The sequence below is a fragment of the Vigna radiata genome, chromosome 8, assembly GCF_000741045.1.
Source record: "Vigna radiata var. radiata cultivar VC1973A chromosome 8, Vradiata_ver6, whole genome shotgun sequence".
NCBI lineage: Eukaryota > Viridiplantae > Streptophyta > Magnoliopsida > Fabales > Fabaceae > Vigna > Vigna radiata.
In genome coordinates, this window is record NC_028358.1 from 35,820,675 (window position 1) to 35,836,978 (window position 16,304).

General features: G+C 29.5%; 3 protein-coding genes across 5 annotated transcripts; 1 reads left to right on the plus strand and 2 right to left on the minus strand.

Moving 5' to 3' along the window:
* Nucleotides 1–996: 996 nt before the first annotated feature.
* On the plus strand, nt 997–8,932 carry LOC106772621. Of its 3 annotated transcripts, XM_014659143.2 has the most exons (8): nt 997–1,145; nt 1,236–1,334; nt 1,875–2,009; nt 2,111–2,200; nt 4,968–5,117; nt 5,595–7,177; nt 7,604–8,492; nt 8,748–8,932. In XM_014659143.2, the coding sequence occupies exons 1-8, from the start codon at nt 1,083–1,085 to the stop codon at nt 8,751–8,753; spliced, it is 3,015 nt and encodes a 1,004-aa protein (XP_014514629.1). In that variant the 5' UTR covers nt 997–1,082; the 3' UTR covers nt 8,754–8,932. The 3 variants fall into 3 exon arrangements, with proteins under 3 accessions (XP_014514629.1, XP_014514627.1, XP_014514632.1); XM_014659141.2 differs by lacking the exon at nt 8,748–8,932 and having other exon boundaries at nt 7,604–8,741; XM_014659146.2 differs by lacking the exons at nt 997–1,145; nt 1,236–1,334; nt 1,875–2,009; nt 2,111–2,200; nt 8,748–8,932 and having other exon boundaries at nt 5,005–5,117; nt 5,582–7,177; nt 7,604–8,741.
* A 1,077-nt stretch (nt 8,933–10,009) lies between these two features.
* LOC106770899 (probable glutathione S-transferase) lies at nt 10,010–10,932 on the minus strand. The gene is made up of 2 exons (XM_014656743.2): nt 10,608–10,932; nt 10,010–10,530 (listed from the first exon to the last, which is right to left on the minus strand). Exons 1-2 carry the CDS (start codon nt 10,914–10,916, stop codon nt 10,171–10,173), a joined length of 669 nt encoding a protein of 222 aa, XP_014512229.1. The 5' UTR covers nt 10,917–10,932; the 3' UTR covers nt 10,010–10,170.
* A 3,412-nt stretch (nt 10,933–14,344) lies between these two features.
* On the minus strand, nt 14,345–15,282 carry LOC106770898 (probable glutathione S-transferase). Its single transcript, XM_014656742.2, has 2 exons — nt 14,948–15,282; nt 14,345–14,849 (listed from the first exon to the last, which is right to left on the minus strand). The coding sequence occupies exons 1-2, from the start codon at nt 15,254–15,256 to the stop codon at nt 14,487–14,489; spliced, it is 672 nt and encodes a 223-aa protein (XP_014512228.1). The 5' UTR covers nt 15,257–15,282; the 3' UTR covers nt 14,345–14,486.
* Nucleotides 15,283–16,304: the final 1,022 nt, after the last annotated feature.

A 16,304-nucleotide genomic window follows, 5' to 3' on the forward strand; every position in this document is an offset into this window, starting at 1 on the left:
AATTCAAATTCTCATCTCATGAGAATTTCAAATTATCATCTCAGGAGATATTCAAATTCTCATCTTATGAGAAATTCAAATTCTCATCTCACGAGAAATTCAAATTCATCCAAAAAACAAAAACAAAAAACAAAAAAAATTAAAGATTAATTGCACTAAGCAAAAATTAATTGCCTACCAAATCAAAGAAAGAACGAAGATTAATTGTCAAAAAAATAACAAGAAAAAATAGAAAAGGAACGAAAAATAATTGGCAAAACGAAGACTTTCCAACCTTAAACCCGTGTCACAAAGAAAGAAAGAACAATAAAAAACAAAATCAAGTGTCCCGTGAAGGAACAAAGATTGTCAATTACCAACCGTAAAATCATGTGACAACTTGTTTCGTTAGAAAAAAAAGATCAAATATTAATTGTGTAAAAGAAAGAACAAGAAAAAACAAAGATTAATTACCAGTGAAATCGTTGTAATAGAAAGATTGATTGTAAGTGAAATGGTTATAATAAATTATAATTTATCTTTAAAAACAACCTATGTCATTAAGCTTTAGATTCAATCCATAAAAAAGAAAGAAATATATATATATATATATATATATATATATATATATTCACATTTTTTATAATAATAAAAAATAATAAATTTTTTATTATTATAATTATAAAATTAAAATAATTTTTTTAATTTTACTGTAAATATTTGTTATTTATTTTGTAAATAAATTTATAATAAAAAATAATTATGTTTTAAAAAATCAAATGAAAAAAAACCCAGTTAATCTAAGAAATAGTCGTTTAACAATGATAAAATAATTATTTTTTATTTTAAAAAATACGAACACAAAAATTAAACTTTATATATAGGTATAAATTTAAAAAGTAAAATTGAAAAAAAATATACTAAAATAAAAATCTCTTTCTGAGTGTTTATCAAAATAATGGAAAACCTGAGAAAAAAAAAAAACAAATCGCTTGTATTAGTTTGGCGGGAAAAAGGAAAATAGAAAACACAATCCAAAATGGATATGTGCAAAATCGAAAAATGAGAAGAGAACAGAGAAGACAGAAGTGAGTGTGTGTAAAATGGCGGAAGGTAACTCTACCACTGATATTCAGAAAATACTAGCAGCCATTAAATCCTCCGAGGCAAGCTTCTTCTTCTTATAATCATCTTTGTTTCTACTTGTAAACTACATTATGTCACTGTGGTATCTGATTTTAGGGTTTTATGCATAGGTTGTTGAGGATCGCGTTCAGTTGTTTAAGGATCTTGGATGCATAGAATTGAAGAACGTGTCCGAGTCCGACTATGCTTCCGTCGTTAACTGCGTTGTCGTATCCTTGTTTGCTTTCTTCTCAATCACATTTGTGTTCATTTACAACTCACTGCAGATTCCGTTAGAGCTTTATAATCAATCACATGCAAAATTCCTATAGTTAGATGCCTTATCGTTTTTTTTTGTCATCTCATGCTTGAAATTATAAGATTCATGCCATTTCAAGCAATATATAAGCCTCAGATTTAAACAAAATTTAGAATAAGAAATAACTGTTTTACCTGATATTGAAATTCCTGACTTTTGTTTTTCTTTTAGTTAATATGTCCTTGCTACAGAGTATTCACGATCGTCGTTTATGACTAACCCTGGCCTTAGAGCCTGATTGGTTACTTTTAGGGAAGTTTTTCTTTTCTACTATGATTTTTTAATCCACAAGACTAAATGCATGATCTTGCTTAAGGGGTTCAAATCTAATGCATTTGGCCTAATGGTTTGTTGGTGAAACTTCATGACTTTATCTGTTATTGTACTTGTATGCTACTTTGGAACTCTATCGATTGTCTGCATCCATATTCCCACCTTAACGGCTAGCTTGACTTTTTGGGAGCACTTCACATGTTTGGATGTGACACAGTGCATGCTAAATAGAAGTATCACACAAGTGGCTTTGCGCCTTATAGATTCTAACTTACCCAGTTGCCTACCACAAATTCTCAATCTTGGAGTCAAGGTATCTCTTTACTTTCTCTTTATCCTTTATATATCATTTAGCACTTTCACATCTCCTAATTTTTATATATCTTTTTTATTATAACTTAATCTCACTATTAGGCTGCTGTCTGGTGTGGCAAGCATCTAAAGATGAGCCTGCTTTCAACAGAAGAATCTCAGGAAGAAGAACATAGCTCTGTATTTTACCTGGTAGGAGTTCTGTGCTATAGGTTGATCTCTCAAATAATCCTTGAATAAGTTTTTTTAGTTTACAAAAGGAAAAAGAAAGCTTCTTACTTTGTTGGTTGTATGTATTTTTAGTAGTTGCTCATGTTCATTTTATATTTTGATCTTGATTTGTAATTTGGAATTGTTCTCTCCTGTACTAGGAGTAAAAGTAACTCATGAATATGTTTTTATTTCCCAAAGATCAGAAAATAGACATTTAAGAGATGCCTTTGCTGGAGAAATATAATTGAACTTGAGTTTCCTTTGGTATATGCAGGGAAAGAAGAGATAATACTTGTATTATGCTTCTCTAGTTATTTTATTTGTTTATGATTTATTTTGACAATGTGATATAGCAATGGGGTCAAAGAGGGTTACATATCTGAATTAACATTGGACAGAGAAGGACAGCAGAAAAACAGTGAGAGGAAAAATTGAATACTCAATGTTTAATTACTGCTCATTGGTTATTATTGATTAAATACTGAGAAATGAGCTTACAAACGATAATTAGTGACCATGAACTACTGATGTCTGCATGCTATGATTTGTGAAACCCAGCATAATGTAACTCGTTCTGTTTATTAATTGAGTTAATGCTAAAACTCAAAATGACTCACTAATAGGATTAGACAAAAAGAAAACAGCAATGGAGCAAAATTGCCCCCTAGGCAAATACCTCAACATTGTTTTATACAAAATATTTGTGAAACACTTAATTTTATCCAATCAGTTGCTGTGACGATTAAATCTCCTTGATCCTTGAAGAAGACATTAATTACTAGTGCTCAAAATTATTGCTTTTTGATTTTAATGATATCCCTGGAGGCAATGAAATGCTTTGATTGTGATGATAAGGTGAAGAGATACACATTGCTGCTGCTCTCAACTTATTTATGGCATCGATGTTTGAATAAGAAGGAAGTAAAAATCTTCCTAAAGCACAATGAAATCACAAAACATATGTTAGAATTTAAGCACTAGAGGAGAGCCAATTCAAAAGATTAGTCCATTCGATTAGAAAACTTGTAAGCCTAAGTACAACATCAAGTAGCTTGCACCATTTAATGTGGGACTCCTAACAACATATGCAAGCAAATTGTTGGAAGTCCCACATCGACTAGAGATAAGGCCATTTAAGTGTATATAAGTGGGTGCAAACCTCACCCTACAAGCTGGTTTTGTGGGGTTGAGTTAGGCTTAAAGTCCAATTCTCACATGGTATCAGAGCTGATGGTTCAAGATAGGGCTCAGCCGAGTACGTTCCCCCATGATCAGGTGAGTGGGAAGAGTCTGAGTCTCCGAGAAAGAGAGAAAAAGAGAATCGAGAGTAAAAGGAAAGGAGAAAGTGAGAGTAAGAGAGGGTTAATCTTGCAAAAACAGTGATTTGAGTGCGATGAAAGAGACGCATTTGAAGACGCCGACTTCAAATTTTTGAGAAGTGGAGAAGTTCGGAACACTCAAGACATGAGGAGAAGATCGAGAGAATAAAGGAAGAATTTATGTTTATGGGGGAGTTTGATGGGGTAAACTTAAATTTAGATATTTATTATTTTGTTTGTTTTGAGTCTAGTAATATTTGGTTTGATTTTGATTGAAATAAAATAGGATGGGTAGCTATGATTTTGGTTTATCTAGGTAGAATATTATTTTGTGATAGAATAAGGAGATTTTTATTTTTAGGTAAGTTGATATTTTATTGTCAGTTTTTATTATTTGTGATTGGTCCAAGGCCTGATTTGCACCTATTTAAAGGTTGCCAAAGTTTAATGAAAGGAACCCACCATGGATTGAAGAGTAATATTATTTGTGTGGGTCAAATCCACAATGGATTGGAGAGTAAAATTATTTGTGTGGGTCACGTTGTGAGTGTGTATAGGGAGATTTTCCCAACGGTGGTATCAGACCCCAACAGTGGTATCAGAGCCCTGATTGAAACCTATCCTAACGATTTCTGTTGTCGTTGGGCATGTTGTTCCACCTGTTATCGGGCCGCTATCGGATCACTCATTAAAAAGTCTAATCTCATGCTCGAGATGTATATACCTCATCGTGAATGGGGTGTGTTGGAAGTCCCACATCGACTAGAGATAAGGCCATTTAAGTGTATATAAGTGGGTGCAAACCTCACCCTATAAGCCGGTTTTGTGGGGTTGAGTTAGGCTTAAAGTCCAATTCTCACACAAATCATTACCAGAAGTCCAAAAGGATGGAAACATGAGCATATCTGATGCGTTTTCTGATTTAAATGCTTTTACTGACAATTATTTATGTCATTGATTGAACTTTCAGTTTTAAAATATAAAATACAAAACAAAAGACCTCATAAAGCACCATAAAAGCACAAAACATAGCAGAAGTCCAAAAACAGGAGAAAACGAACATATCCAAAATGATTTTTGTTGCTGATAAAAGCTTTTACTGACAACCTCTGTTATTATTATCATGCACGGTTCAGATATAGCTTAGAGACATAGCACACTTCACAGAATTAAACACTTCTCCATTTTTCTGAAGCCTTAAATATAAATAGAACAGTAAAAAGTATTGACTGTTTCTTTTCTTATGTGGATTCTTTTATATATTGGTGGTAAATGATAATGTGGTTGTTCTTAAGTTAATGCTCGAGTCTTTTTGACTTGTATAAGGCTCTTGGACTAATTGCAAGGTTTTCGGCTTTGAAACATTTATTTAATAATTTTTTAGTTACGTCATTTTCTACTCAGTTATTTTTATTTCTTGTTTGCAGCTTCTTGTCGAGATCCTAAGGTTTTCTGCATTAACATTTTCAACTTTGTTGAATTTCACTGATTTTGGTGACAAGGAATTGATGGACATGGTAGAAATCTTCATTTCAGAAGTATTAAATCTGACCAAAGATTCTATATCGCATGCTACGGTAATATGTTTCTCTTAGTAAAACAAAACTTGACAATGTGGGGACATTTTATATGATTTTTATTTTGTTACTAAATGATGTGGGCTTTAATTTTGTTCTATTGTCAGTTATTATTTTAACCTTATTACTTAATCATGCATTTCCACATTATTAAGGGAGTGGGACTTTGACAAAGTCAATACAATAGAGTGGTGCATAAAAAACTTCTCTGGTTGTAGATCAAAACTGAACTTAAATTATCAGTCTTTAGAAAATGGCATGCCTCTGAAATTATTGATCTCCTCGAGATGTTATAAGTTTCGATAAAGTCGTTGAATATATGATTTCTATAAATGTTTTATGATACTGAAGTTATGTAGTAAAGTCCAGCACGAGCAAAAAATAATGTTGCAGAGATGTTATTTTTTGTATTCATATTTTACCATACAAAATTTTGTATCTGTTCCTAAGCATAGTTCATTTAGTGCTCGTAAGCAGAAAATTCAATCATTTGGATCAGAAGTATCGAAGGATGCACCCAATGTCCTTGATGCTGTGGTCAAATTTTGCAAGGCACGTTCTGAATTAGTAAACTGGGAGGAAAGTGATGAAAATGGATCGGGGCCTGACAAACCTATCACTGTTGATCATGTTATCAGCATAACAAAATGTGCAATAGAAAAACTGTCTCAAATTGGTGTTTTTGCTGCAAATGATGGTGGCAATTCTGTCAATATTCTTAATATCTCCTGGAAAGGTGTTGTTTCTTTGCTTCAAATTGGCGGTGGGCATTTTACGGAAGTTAACGTAGCAAATATAGTGTTAACTTTGCTTGGGTTGATAACGGAGCCTCTGAAATGTGCTGCCCAGGCTTGGTCTTCATCACCCAATGAAGCAATTTCTGAAATTGAAGCTAAAAGAATCATTTTGCCATTGAGATTTTACCTAATGAATACTCTTAAAATATGTTCGATGTATCCTCATCAGGCTTATACAGTTTACAGGGAAATTTCACTTTGTGTTCTCCGGATCACATGTTTTTGGATTTTTGTAAGCAATGAAAACCGTCTGAAATGTGTATCTATGAAAATTACCGAACTACTGGAAGAAACAACCCTGGATCTACTATTGTCTTTGCTAAATTCTCATGAACTGAAACTGGAACAGAAGCTTGAGGTGCTAGAATGGTTGTTCATGAATAAAGGGGATTGTCACTCTGTCCTTGATTGTCCAACCTTAAGCGGTTGTAACCCTGAATGGGTTAATGATATCTTTTGCAATAGCTGTGAAAGTATGAGTAGAGCAAAAGTGCTAATACTTGGTCGAGTTGTATTGTTTATTAACTTTCTTAGATATTCTCGTGGGCTTGATGGTGATGTACAAATAGCAATAACAAGGAAACTCAATTGGTTTTTGGATATTTTAGTTGAGGAAGATGTCTATTCTCACATACTTGTTTTGCAATTTCCTTTATTGTATGGCTCTAGAAAAACAGCAGAACCGGTATCATGGCCTATTTTCACTTCCCTCTTGCAAGCATTCAAAACCTTCATGATTGTTATCTCTTCAAGCACAGCTTGGGAGGAGTTCGAGTCTTTCTTACTAGAGAACTGCTTTCATCCTCACTTTCTATGCTGGGAGATTGTAATGGAATGCTGGTGCTTTATGCTGCGACATGCTGAAAAAAAGATGGCAAGTAACATCCTTGGCAAACTATGCTCATTACTTAAACTGTTGGCATCCTCAGACTCAGTTTTCTTGCCTTATTCTTCGTTCAGAAAGTTGGCAAGATCCATATGCATGCTTTTAACCTACGGTGCACAATCAATAGTTAACGAGGTGTACATTTCTCTTGTCGGTGATGGGAGTTCACAGTTGTCACCAATTTTTTGCTTGGCTTTGTTCATGGAAGGTTTTCCGTTTGATTTACTGGCAGATGAGTTGAGGAACACTTCCATTCAAAGAATTAAGTCTGATTATTTAGACTTCATAGACAACTTTGATGAAGCATCAATGGTAGCATGCTCCTCTGGTTTGTTTGGTGTTCCAGTTTTTGTTCTTTCTGCGTCTTTGCCATCACTGTAAGTATTCTGGGTTCTTTCGTATTCCATCCATTTTTGGATTATTATAAGTCACTAAGAAATATATGAAGTATAAACTTCATTACAAATATAGAATGCTTGCGCATTTTTCCATTAATTTGTTTTTATCTCTATCATTCATAATTACTTGTACAGTCTGCGTACAGCACATGGGGACATGAACACAAAGGGATTTACGAGTTCTGTATACTTTATTCTCTTTGTATGTCAGACTAATTATATCTTGCAAGCGAAAGTCAGATTTGGGTTTGACCTCTCAGAATCGAATGCATGTTTCAATCTGATCTGAATGTTTTACTGGTGGACACGATTTTTCTTCATTTCAATCTGATTCACTGTATTGGTTCATTAAACCTGAAGATTATTGGTGTCATCTTTAAGAATGATATTCCCTTTTCTGTGCAGCCAAAGTGGACTATCGGATATTGATGCAAGGGCCTTGAAGTTTTTGGTTGCAATTTCTTCTAATTACAAAAGTACCGTGGACGAAGTAATTAAGAACCGTTATCTCCAGCTTTTCAGTGAAACTCTATGGATAATCTCATATTTGGAACAACTGTATACCGCGAATGATATTGAACAAGCCATCATGGAGATTCAAAATATCTTTTTGTCTGAGCCTGGAGCCCATTTGAACAAATGCAAACCACATTTGGCTAAATTCCTTGCAGGACTTGTGCACGTGGAAATTTCAGAAAGTGACGATGATGCAAAGAGCTGCGCTGTGTGGGCATTATATCACTTGCTCTTGAAAGAGCAGCACTGGGCACTTATTCATTTGGCAATTACCGCATTTGGATATTTTGCTTCTAAGACTAGGTGCAATAAGCTATGGAGATTTGTTCCACAGGATGCAGCACTTTCATATGACATAGTTTCAGGACTCGAATCAAATCAGGAAACATTTATGGTTGAGTTTGGAAAATTTCTTAAAAAGGAAAAAGCTCTTCTTACAGTTGCACCAAGCCCTGAACAGCTTGAGCTGCTGGGTAGAGAAGGCCTTGTGTTGAAACAGATGGTCCAAAAGGTTTCAGCCATTGCTGAAGAGAAAGATAGATGTGATAACATGGAAGTTGATCGCAAGAACCAATCAAATAAAAAAAGGAAACTTCCAGACGGAATTAGCAGAGGAATGGAATTGCTGAAAAGCGGTTTAAAAATTATTGGTGATGGTCTTTCCCAGTGGCAGCTCAATCACTTTGATACTGCTGAACAACATGTAAAATATTTGACTCAGTTTTCACAACTTGAAAACGTAATTACTCACTTCGAGGAATTGACCGGGAGCGGTGAGGTATGTTCATTTTCCATGCAGAATAATTCTTGAGGTTGATTATTCATCAATGCATGTTTTATTGTAAAGAAATGTTCAGTAAAATTTAGTTCCTTCTCCTTATCTTTTTTATATCCTATTATAGTGATTTAGCATAACGTAGTATTCTAGTACAAATTCTGTCTAGGTGAAGACAATGCTACTTATGTCCCATAACAATGTCTTCACTTGAGGTTTTCTTTTTGCCCCTCCCTAACTTTCTTATGTTTAAAACAGAAGTGATAGACATAAATTCTATTTATGGGTGAAGGAGGTGAAAAGAGCAGATAAAGAGAAAGGAAAAGACACAGTGAAAGACGAGATAAATAACCTGTTGTAACATCGAGTAAAGATGAAGTCATAAATATTATACTTAATTATAATTTTATTTTCTAGATTTTGTAAAAGAATTGTAATTTTGGTGCTCTTTTTTTACAATTTCGGTTTATGCGTTTTGTTAATTTTTTTAACTTAAGATTTTAATTTTTTTACAATTTAATTTCTTAAGTTTATAATATTTTATAAGTTTGATCAATTTTTAATTAATTATAATATCATTTTTACAATAATTATGTAAAATTTATTAAACAAAATGATAAAATAAAATAATAATCATGTTATTTTAATTAATGGAAAAATTAAATAACAATAATTTAATTCAAAATTAAAGTTTTGAATATTAAATATAGAAAAATAATTATTAAGTATTTAATTAAAATTATCTAATTATAAAAAATTTAAAACTTAATTTATTTTTTAATAAAATAATATTATATCTCTTGTGCTTTCCAAAACATATACCAATTTTAAGAAATAATTGTTGTTTTTAATATAATAAATCAAGACACAATTTTCTTCTTTCTATTTCTGATGATAAAGGAAGATTCCGTAAAAAAAATAAAGTGATTTGATTAGTAAATGTCATAAAACTAACTGTTAGATATTTATTTCATTTACATGTTTTTTATATTGTTTTTCATGAATCTAAATATTTTTTTTCTACTTCTTTCAATAATATAACATGGTTTTCTTTAGTGCTTGTTTGATCTTTTATAGGATTAAATTAAAATATCTATTATCCTACATTCAAGTTAATACCCCGAATTATAAACGAAATATATATATATATATATATATATATATATATATATATATATATATATATATATATATATATATATATANATGATATGGAGTTGAATTTGGTACTTTGAGATTAATGCAGTTATTGTATACACTAATGTCATCTTATCTTTTAGTCACTTGTAGAATATATTTTATTAATTTATCGTAACTTTAAAATGATACATCTTAATAAAAAAATTAATTATTTAAATATATAATATAATAATAATATTCATTTATAAAATAATAATTATTTTACAAATAATTAAATGAATATATCGATTAATAATAGTTTGTGTATAAAAAATACTTATTGAATGAATTGAAGTTTGATTTAATCTATCAAAGCAATACAATTATTTTTAACTATTGTGTATACTAAAGAAAATGCTTAACATTATAATAACTTTTCAGATACAAATCAATGCATAGTTGATGGATATTGTATAACTTAGAGGGTTGACTCACAAGCCACTCTTTTATTAACACTCCGAACTCACATTTATTAGATTTGTTTCTTTGAAAGACCATTTTCTTAGGAAGATGCCATGTTTTTTTCTCTAATAATCTTAACAAAAGCTACCATTTTCTCGTGGTCTGGGAGATTTTCTTTAATAACAGGAAGATTCTTGAAATTATTATACCAGGAACACAGCTGAGGAAATTTGTCATCTTGAAGGACCTTCGCTCCAATAACATCTTCTGCAACCTCAAAAAATTTGAAGATGGACCCAAAAGCTATGTCCACAATGTTAATAATTTCTCCCCCAAATATTTTCTTCTCATCACCAAAACACTTATTCTCAACAACCATGAAATGCTTCCATAGATTCTCTATGCTCTTTTCTCGTTCTTCATCAGTATTGCTACGGAAGAATTTCACACCTGCAGAAAACTTCAAAGGTAAAACGAATATTATAATTGTACAGATGATAATGAAAAACTAAAAATGTGGAGGTTTTGAAGAAGTACCATTTCTTCAGTATAATTAACCCAAAAGCGTGCCAAAGCTCTGTTGTAGGGATGAGAAGGAAGCAATGGGTTGTGTGGCCAAATCTGATCTATGTATTCAACAATAATCATAGACTCACATAAAGGTTTTTCATTATGAACTAGCACTGGAGTTTTCTTGTGCACTGGGTTGTATTCAACAAGTTTAACACTCTTGTTGTACCGATCTTCCTCTATATTCTCATATGCTATATCCTTTAACTTCAAGGTCCATACCACCCTTAAAGTAAAGGGACTGTACCAAAATCCATGAAGCCTCACCTCTCCCATTTTCCCTTCTTTTTCCAAATCCCAACACTAACCTATTTATATCACACTCATCCTATCTACCCCAACTTTCACAAATAAAATAAGAAAAAAATTTCTTTAACAATTTTTTTTTTTGACAATTTTTTAACAACGTATACGTGACAGTTTGTGATTGGTCTGTTTTAAATACTTTTTTAAGAATAAAAATTCAAACAAATCAGTAAAATGGTGACACTTATCATATTGTACAAAAATTGTTAAAAAGAGTTGTTAAAATATCATTATTCAAATATTAATTGCTAATAAAACTTTCAACAAAAATATGGTCTCCACCAATCACAATTACTGCAACCGAAAAGTATTAAATCTGCTGGAAGGAGTCTTTATTCATTGTTACTTGAAACATTATTTTCATAATAAATTATAGATGTGTTACAATATTAATTCTTTTCCTAACAATAATTAAATACTTGGTCTTTAATATTTCCGAGAAGTTAAATCCTTGAATATACAATAAATTCAATTATAAAATAAAAATGAAATTTTATCTTCAAACATTATATTACCTTTTATATAGTATACTATTTGATGATAAAATTTCCTAATTTTTATACGAGGTTATTAGTCATTATATAAAATATTTGAGAGTTTTGGTATTTAAGGTTCATAATATTATAGTATATTGGCCTTATCTAGTCAACGGGAGTTGTCGTAATGGCTTACGTCACAAATGAATAAATATTGCATATTTTATATCGTAATAATTTTATTATTTTAATATAATAATCTTAACATTTGTTAGAATATTATCTCTTCAGACCAACTTTTTGTTCTCTTTCTTTCATACTTTTATCTGTTAACTATAGAAATGAAAAGTAAACAAATCAAAATTAAAGTTCAACTTTGTTTTTCTTATTCCAATTTTAAAACATAATATAGAATAAAAATAACTATATATATATATATATATATATATATATATATATTATGTTTATACCGTTTAAAAAAATAGAGTATGAACTTAAAGAAATGGAAATGGGTATAACAAAGACACTGATATTAATTTAGTAGTGAGAAATATAATTAAAAAATTGATAATACATTGAGAGTGAAAAATAATTTTATCACTTAATCATAAATCATCAAGTATGATAAATTTATTATTTTTATATTTATTCTTGAAAAAACTTTTGATAATTAGTAAAATACTTTATTAACCACTAAATAATTTAAACAATATATATAAAGTTTTTAAGTCAAAATCCTTTATTATAGTTATTGAGGAAAAGAAAAAAAGAGGCAAATAGCGTAAGCCTCAGAGAAGGCTGAGAAATTTATTTTACAGCCGCCAAGGAATTTTCAAAGTGAAATAAAATATACAACAGTGTTTTGAAGTTTGTTTTATATTCAACTTTTTGCTTGAAAATGCAAAAATCGAAATGAGGTTAAGCTTGATTGATTTTAATTTAATATAAAAATTGAATTCATTAAATTACTATACGGTAGGTAACTTGTTGAATATATTTTTAAATTTAATAAATATTTTATCAGAAAAAAATATATAAAAAAGTAAATATGTGGCTATTTTTTGCATGATTATAAATATATATATATATATATATATATATATATATATATATATATATATATAGATATAGACACACTTTTAACTTTCTTTCAAATTTATGAATAAATTACGTAATTTTATGTTATAATATAAGTTTATTATCATGCTTTAATAAATATAAACATGTTATACTTATAATATAATAATTAAAACATCAAAAAACTGCTAAAAAATGTTCACATATGTTTATTTGCTAAATCTTATTAATGTAGTATATAATATTATACTCAAATATGTCGTTGGATTTGTTTTTTATCTTTAATTTAAATCAAACAAAAAAACAGAAGTATAAAAAAAGTAATTTAGATTAAAAATATCAAGTTTTTTTTTATTGAGTTTTGATTATTTTTAAATTGGTTAAACGATTTTCAATGTTAAAAAAATATCTACAAAACTATGATGTCCAACTTAAATAATCAGAATACAAATGACATTTGTTTATAACAAAATGGTGTAACCATTTTTAAAATGATCGAAAAAATTAATTTAAAATATAACAAAACGTGGAAAAGTCTATTTTTAAAGAATTTTATTTTAAAAGTTATACTTTTATAAATAGTTTAATTTTGTTATGAATGAATGTTCATTAATTTGCTATAGTTACTTATACGATCGATTTGTTACACCTATTCTTATAATTGATTACTCTTTATACAATTTAAATATTTGTATTAATTATTTGATTTGAATAATTTTTTAGTTACATTCAAAGAGACATTTATCATCTTAAATGGAACAATAATGTGAACAAGGAAAAAAAAGTAATGATAAATAAGATGAAAATATATGTTATAATTGTGGTGGCAAAGACTATTATAGTCGTACTTATCATATATCAAAACATCGTAAAACCAAGGACATGAATATAAAACACTTACGAAGATGATGCTTTTTTTTATTATGGTGATATGGATGCTAATGATCCTTATATTGTAGTTTTCTTGTTAAACACATTGATTATTCATTGGTGATGAAAATTTTGATAAATAATTTTTTATTTTTTGTTATAAAATGACAGAAGAAATTTTTACGCGACAAAGTTTTTAATTCATTTTTATTATAATTTAGTTTAAGGTGAATTTTCTATGACAATTTTATTATATATATTAGTTTAAAATATGTGTGTCTGATGTTGATATTATGTATAGATATAAACATAATTTTTCTTTTGTTTCTAAAATGTATATATGAACTGAATGTATGATGAATATTTATTACTGTGTAGATATAGTAAATCTAATTTGCATAAAGTAATTGTATAATGTAAATAATAACCCATGCCATTTTAATTTATTAGTTTTTAAGAACATAATTGATATCACATTTTTCTGGAAAACTCAGGGTTAATACACAAAATTCGACTACAAATTTATAAATATTTTAGGTAACAGGTGGACTAGGGATCAATGTTTACAATACAGAATTTTATTTAGAAAAGGTTTAATTTTATCTACGATTAATATCTAAAACAATATTTTGATGACTGTGATTAAAATTCTAAACATTTAATTAAAATAATCTTTTATGAAATTATATATATGTTTAACAAAATTGGTTTCACATAGTTGTTTTTAGTTTCATGGTCTAGAACACTCAGTAACAAAAGAAAAAGAAAATATATTCATTAGTTACTAAGATATGTGCATATGCTCTTTTATGACTTTTGAATGCTGATATATATATATATATTAAAGCTAATTAATATGTTTAGATTAGTTATTACTTATTAACAAGACTAAAGAATTAGTTTTAAGTTCTTGGACTAGAAGAATAATTATGATAGAACACATTAAAAGATAATAAAGTAGATTCAAAATTATCAATCCCAAACTTTTATTACTTTCATAATTATATTTAAACAAAACCTAAGCTGAAGCCTTTATTACTTTCGTAGTTATATTGATAGAAACCTAAATATAAAAGGTGGTGGTGATACATATAAGAGATATACTATTTTTGTTTTCTCACGAAGATGCCAGAACTCGTTCTCTGAGAGTTTTAAGAAAAGCTACCATTTGATCCTGGTCAGGTAAGATTTCTGCGATGGTTGGTTCAGATTTGAAGATATTAAACCATGTATACAAACGAGGGAATTTCTGTGCTTGAAGAATATGCTCTTCAAAGATATCTTCCAACACAGTAATATATTTGATGATGGACCCATAAGCCAAGTCCACAACATTAACACTCTCTCCTCCAAAGAATTTCTTTTCCTTACCAAAACACTGATCTTCCACAACTCTGAAATGCTCCCAAATAATATCCTCTATCACCTTCTTCCTATCTTCCGCATTTTTGCTACGATAGAGTGCTCTAACTCCCTCGGTCTGTAAGAAATTGATACCAATGTTATCGTGTCAGTATTATTAAACTATTATTAGATTATTATTAAAGTAATTGTAAATTGTGAAGTGAAAGTAATTACCAGATCATCAGAGTATTTGACCCAAAAGCGTGCGAGAGCTTTGTCGTAGGGATGAGAAGGTAAGAGTGGATGTTGAGGCCAAACTTGATCGATGTATTCGATTATGATCATGGATTCAGAAATGGGTTTTCCAGCATGAACCAAAACGGGGATTCTCTTGTAGACAGGATTGTACTGAAGGAGTTCAGGAGTTTTGTTGAATCGATCCTCTTCAATGTTCTCATACTCAATACCTTTCAGCTTTAAGCTCCACTTCACCCTCAATGCGAACGGACTGTACCAAAACCCATGTAGCTTCACCTCTCCCATTTTCTCCTTTTCTCATTCTCTTCATCTTTCTAACCCTCTCTATATATATACACTCATCCACGCCTTAAATTAAAAACTTATATAGAACATTTTTTCTTAACATAACATTTCAACATCATTTACATATCATACATCATATAATGATATTTATAATTATTTTAATTAATTATAAAATAATTTTAGACTAATCATAAAATAACACATAAATAATATTTAAATATTTGTCAAAAAATTATTATCTAAATATCGTTATCCTAAATTAAATCGTGAAAGTCCAACAAACACGTCCAATGTTGTTGTACTTGCGAAGCACGTCTTTTGTTTTTTTTTTAAATACAAAATAAAACGAAACGTTAAGACGGATATAATCAAAATATAATAATTAAAGCAACTGTAATGCTACGTGGCTCTGGACAAGAGTGGTGAATTTCGGAGTTTGGTTATTGAAAAATTTGAGAATGTGATAATGGGAAATCACCTAATCGATGCGATCGTAAGTGCTTGCATCACTGGTAGCATCTACATCATTCGTTTATTATGACTAATGTGTAACTTTTTCTTTTACGATAACAAAGTTATAAATTCTTTTATTATAATAATTATTAAAATAAAAAATTATTAAATTATAAAAATTTTCATGTAATTATGAAAAAAAAATGAATTAAATTTTACAATTTAATTATAAACAACTTGTATTCATTCGTTGTAAACCTTTTATCACCGTTTCAATTTTCATGACATTTTGGGTGAACAAAAATAGTGTGAAAACTCTTAGCACTAATTTCTCAGCAGTGTGTATAGGCCACGTCTAATCTCATTTAATAATCTAATAACTAGAGTTAAAATAAACAACCATTTTAATCTTCAAAATATATAACCATGTCACATTAATTAGACCTAATTTACAGATTTTTACGTATAACTTTAACTTACGCCATCATACTTTATAATTATAGTAAACACCCACGACTTTATGAACCCTCTACTAGTTTATGCTTATGCATATATATTTTTTTTTTTAAATCCATTCATGCTGCTAATCAATACA

Coding starts and splice junctions, on each gene's coding strand:
- LOC106772621 (XM_014659141.2), top strand. CDS start 1,083: ATGGCGGAAGGTAACTCTACCACTGATATTCAGAAAATACTAGCAGCC. Junction 1,335..1,874: donor CCGTCGTTAACTGCGTTGTC/GTATCCTTGTTT, acceptor ACGGCTAGCTTG/ACTTTTTGGGAGCACTTCAC. Junction 2,010..2,110: donor TTCTCAATCTTGGAGTCAAG/GTATCTCTTTAC, acceptor TCTCACTATTAG/GCTGCTGTCTGGTGTGGCAA.
- LOC106770899 (XM_014656743.2), bottom strand. CDS start 10,916: ATGGGAGAGGTGAGGCTTCATGGATTTTGGTACAGTCCCTTTACTTTA. Junction 10,531..10,607: donor TTAATTATACTGAAGAAATG/GTACTTCTTCAA, acceptor TTACCTTTGAAG/TTTTCTGCAGGTGTGAAATT.
- LOC106770898 (XM_014656742.2), bottom strand. CDS start 15,256: ATGGGAGAGGTGAAGCTACATGGGTTTTGGTACAGTCCGTTCGCATTG. Junction 14,850..14,947: donor TCAAATACTCTGATGATCTG/GTAATTACTTTC, acceptor AATTTCTTACAG/ACCGAGGGAGTTAGAGCACT.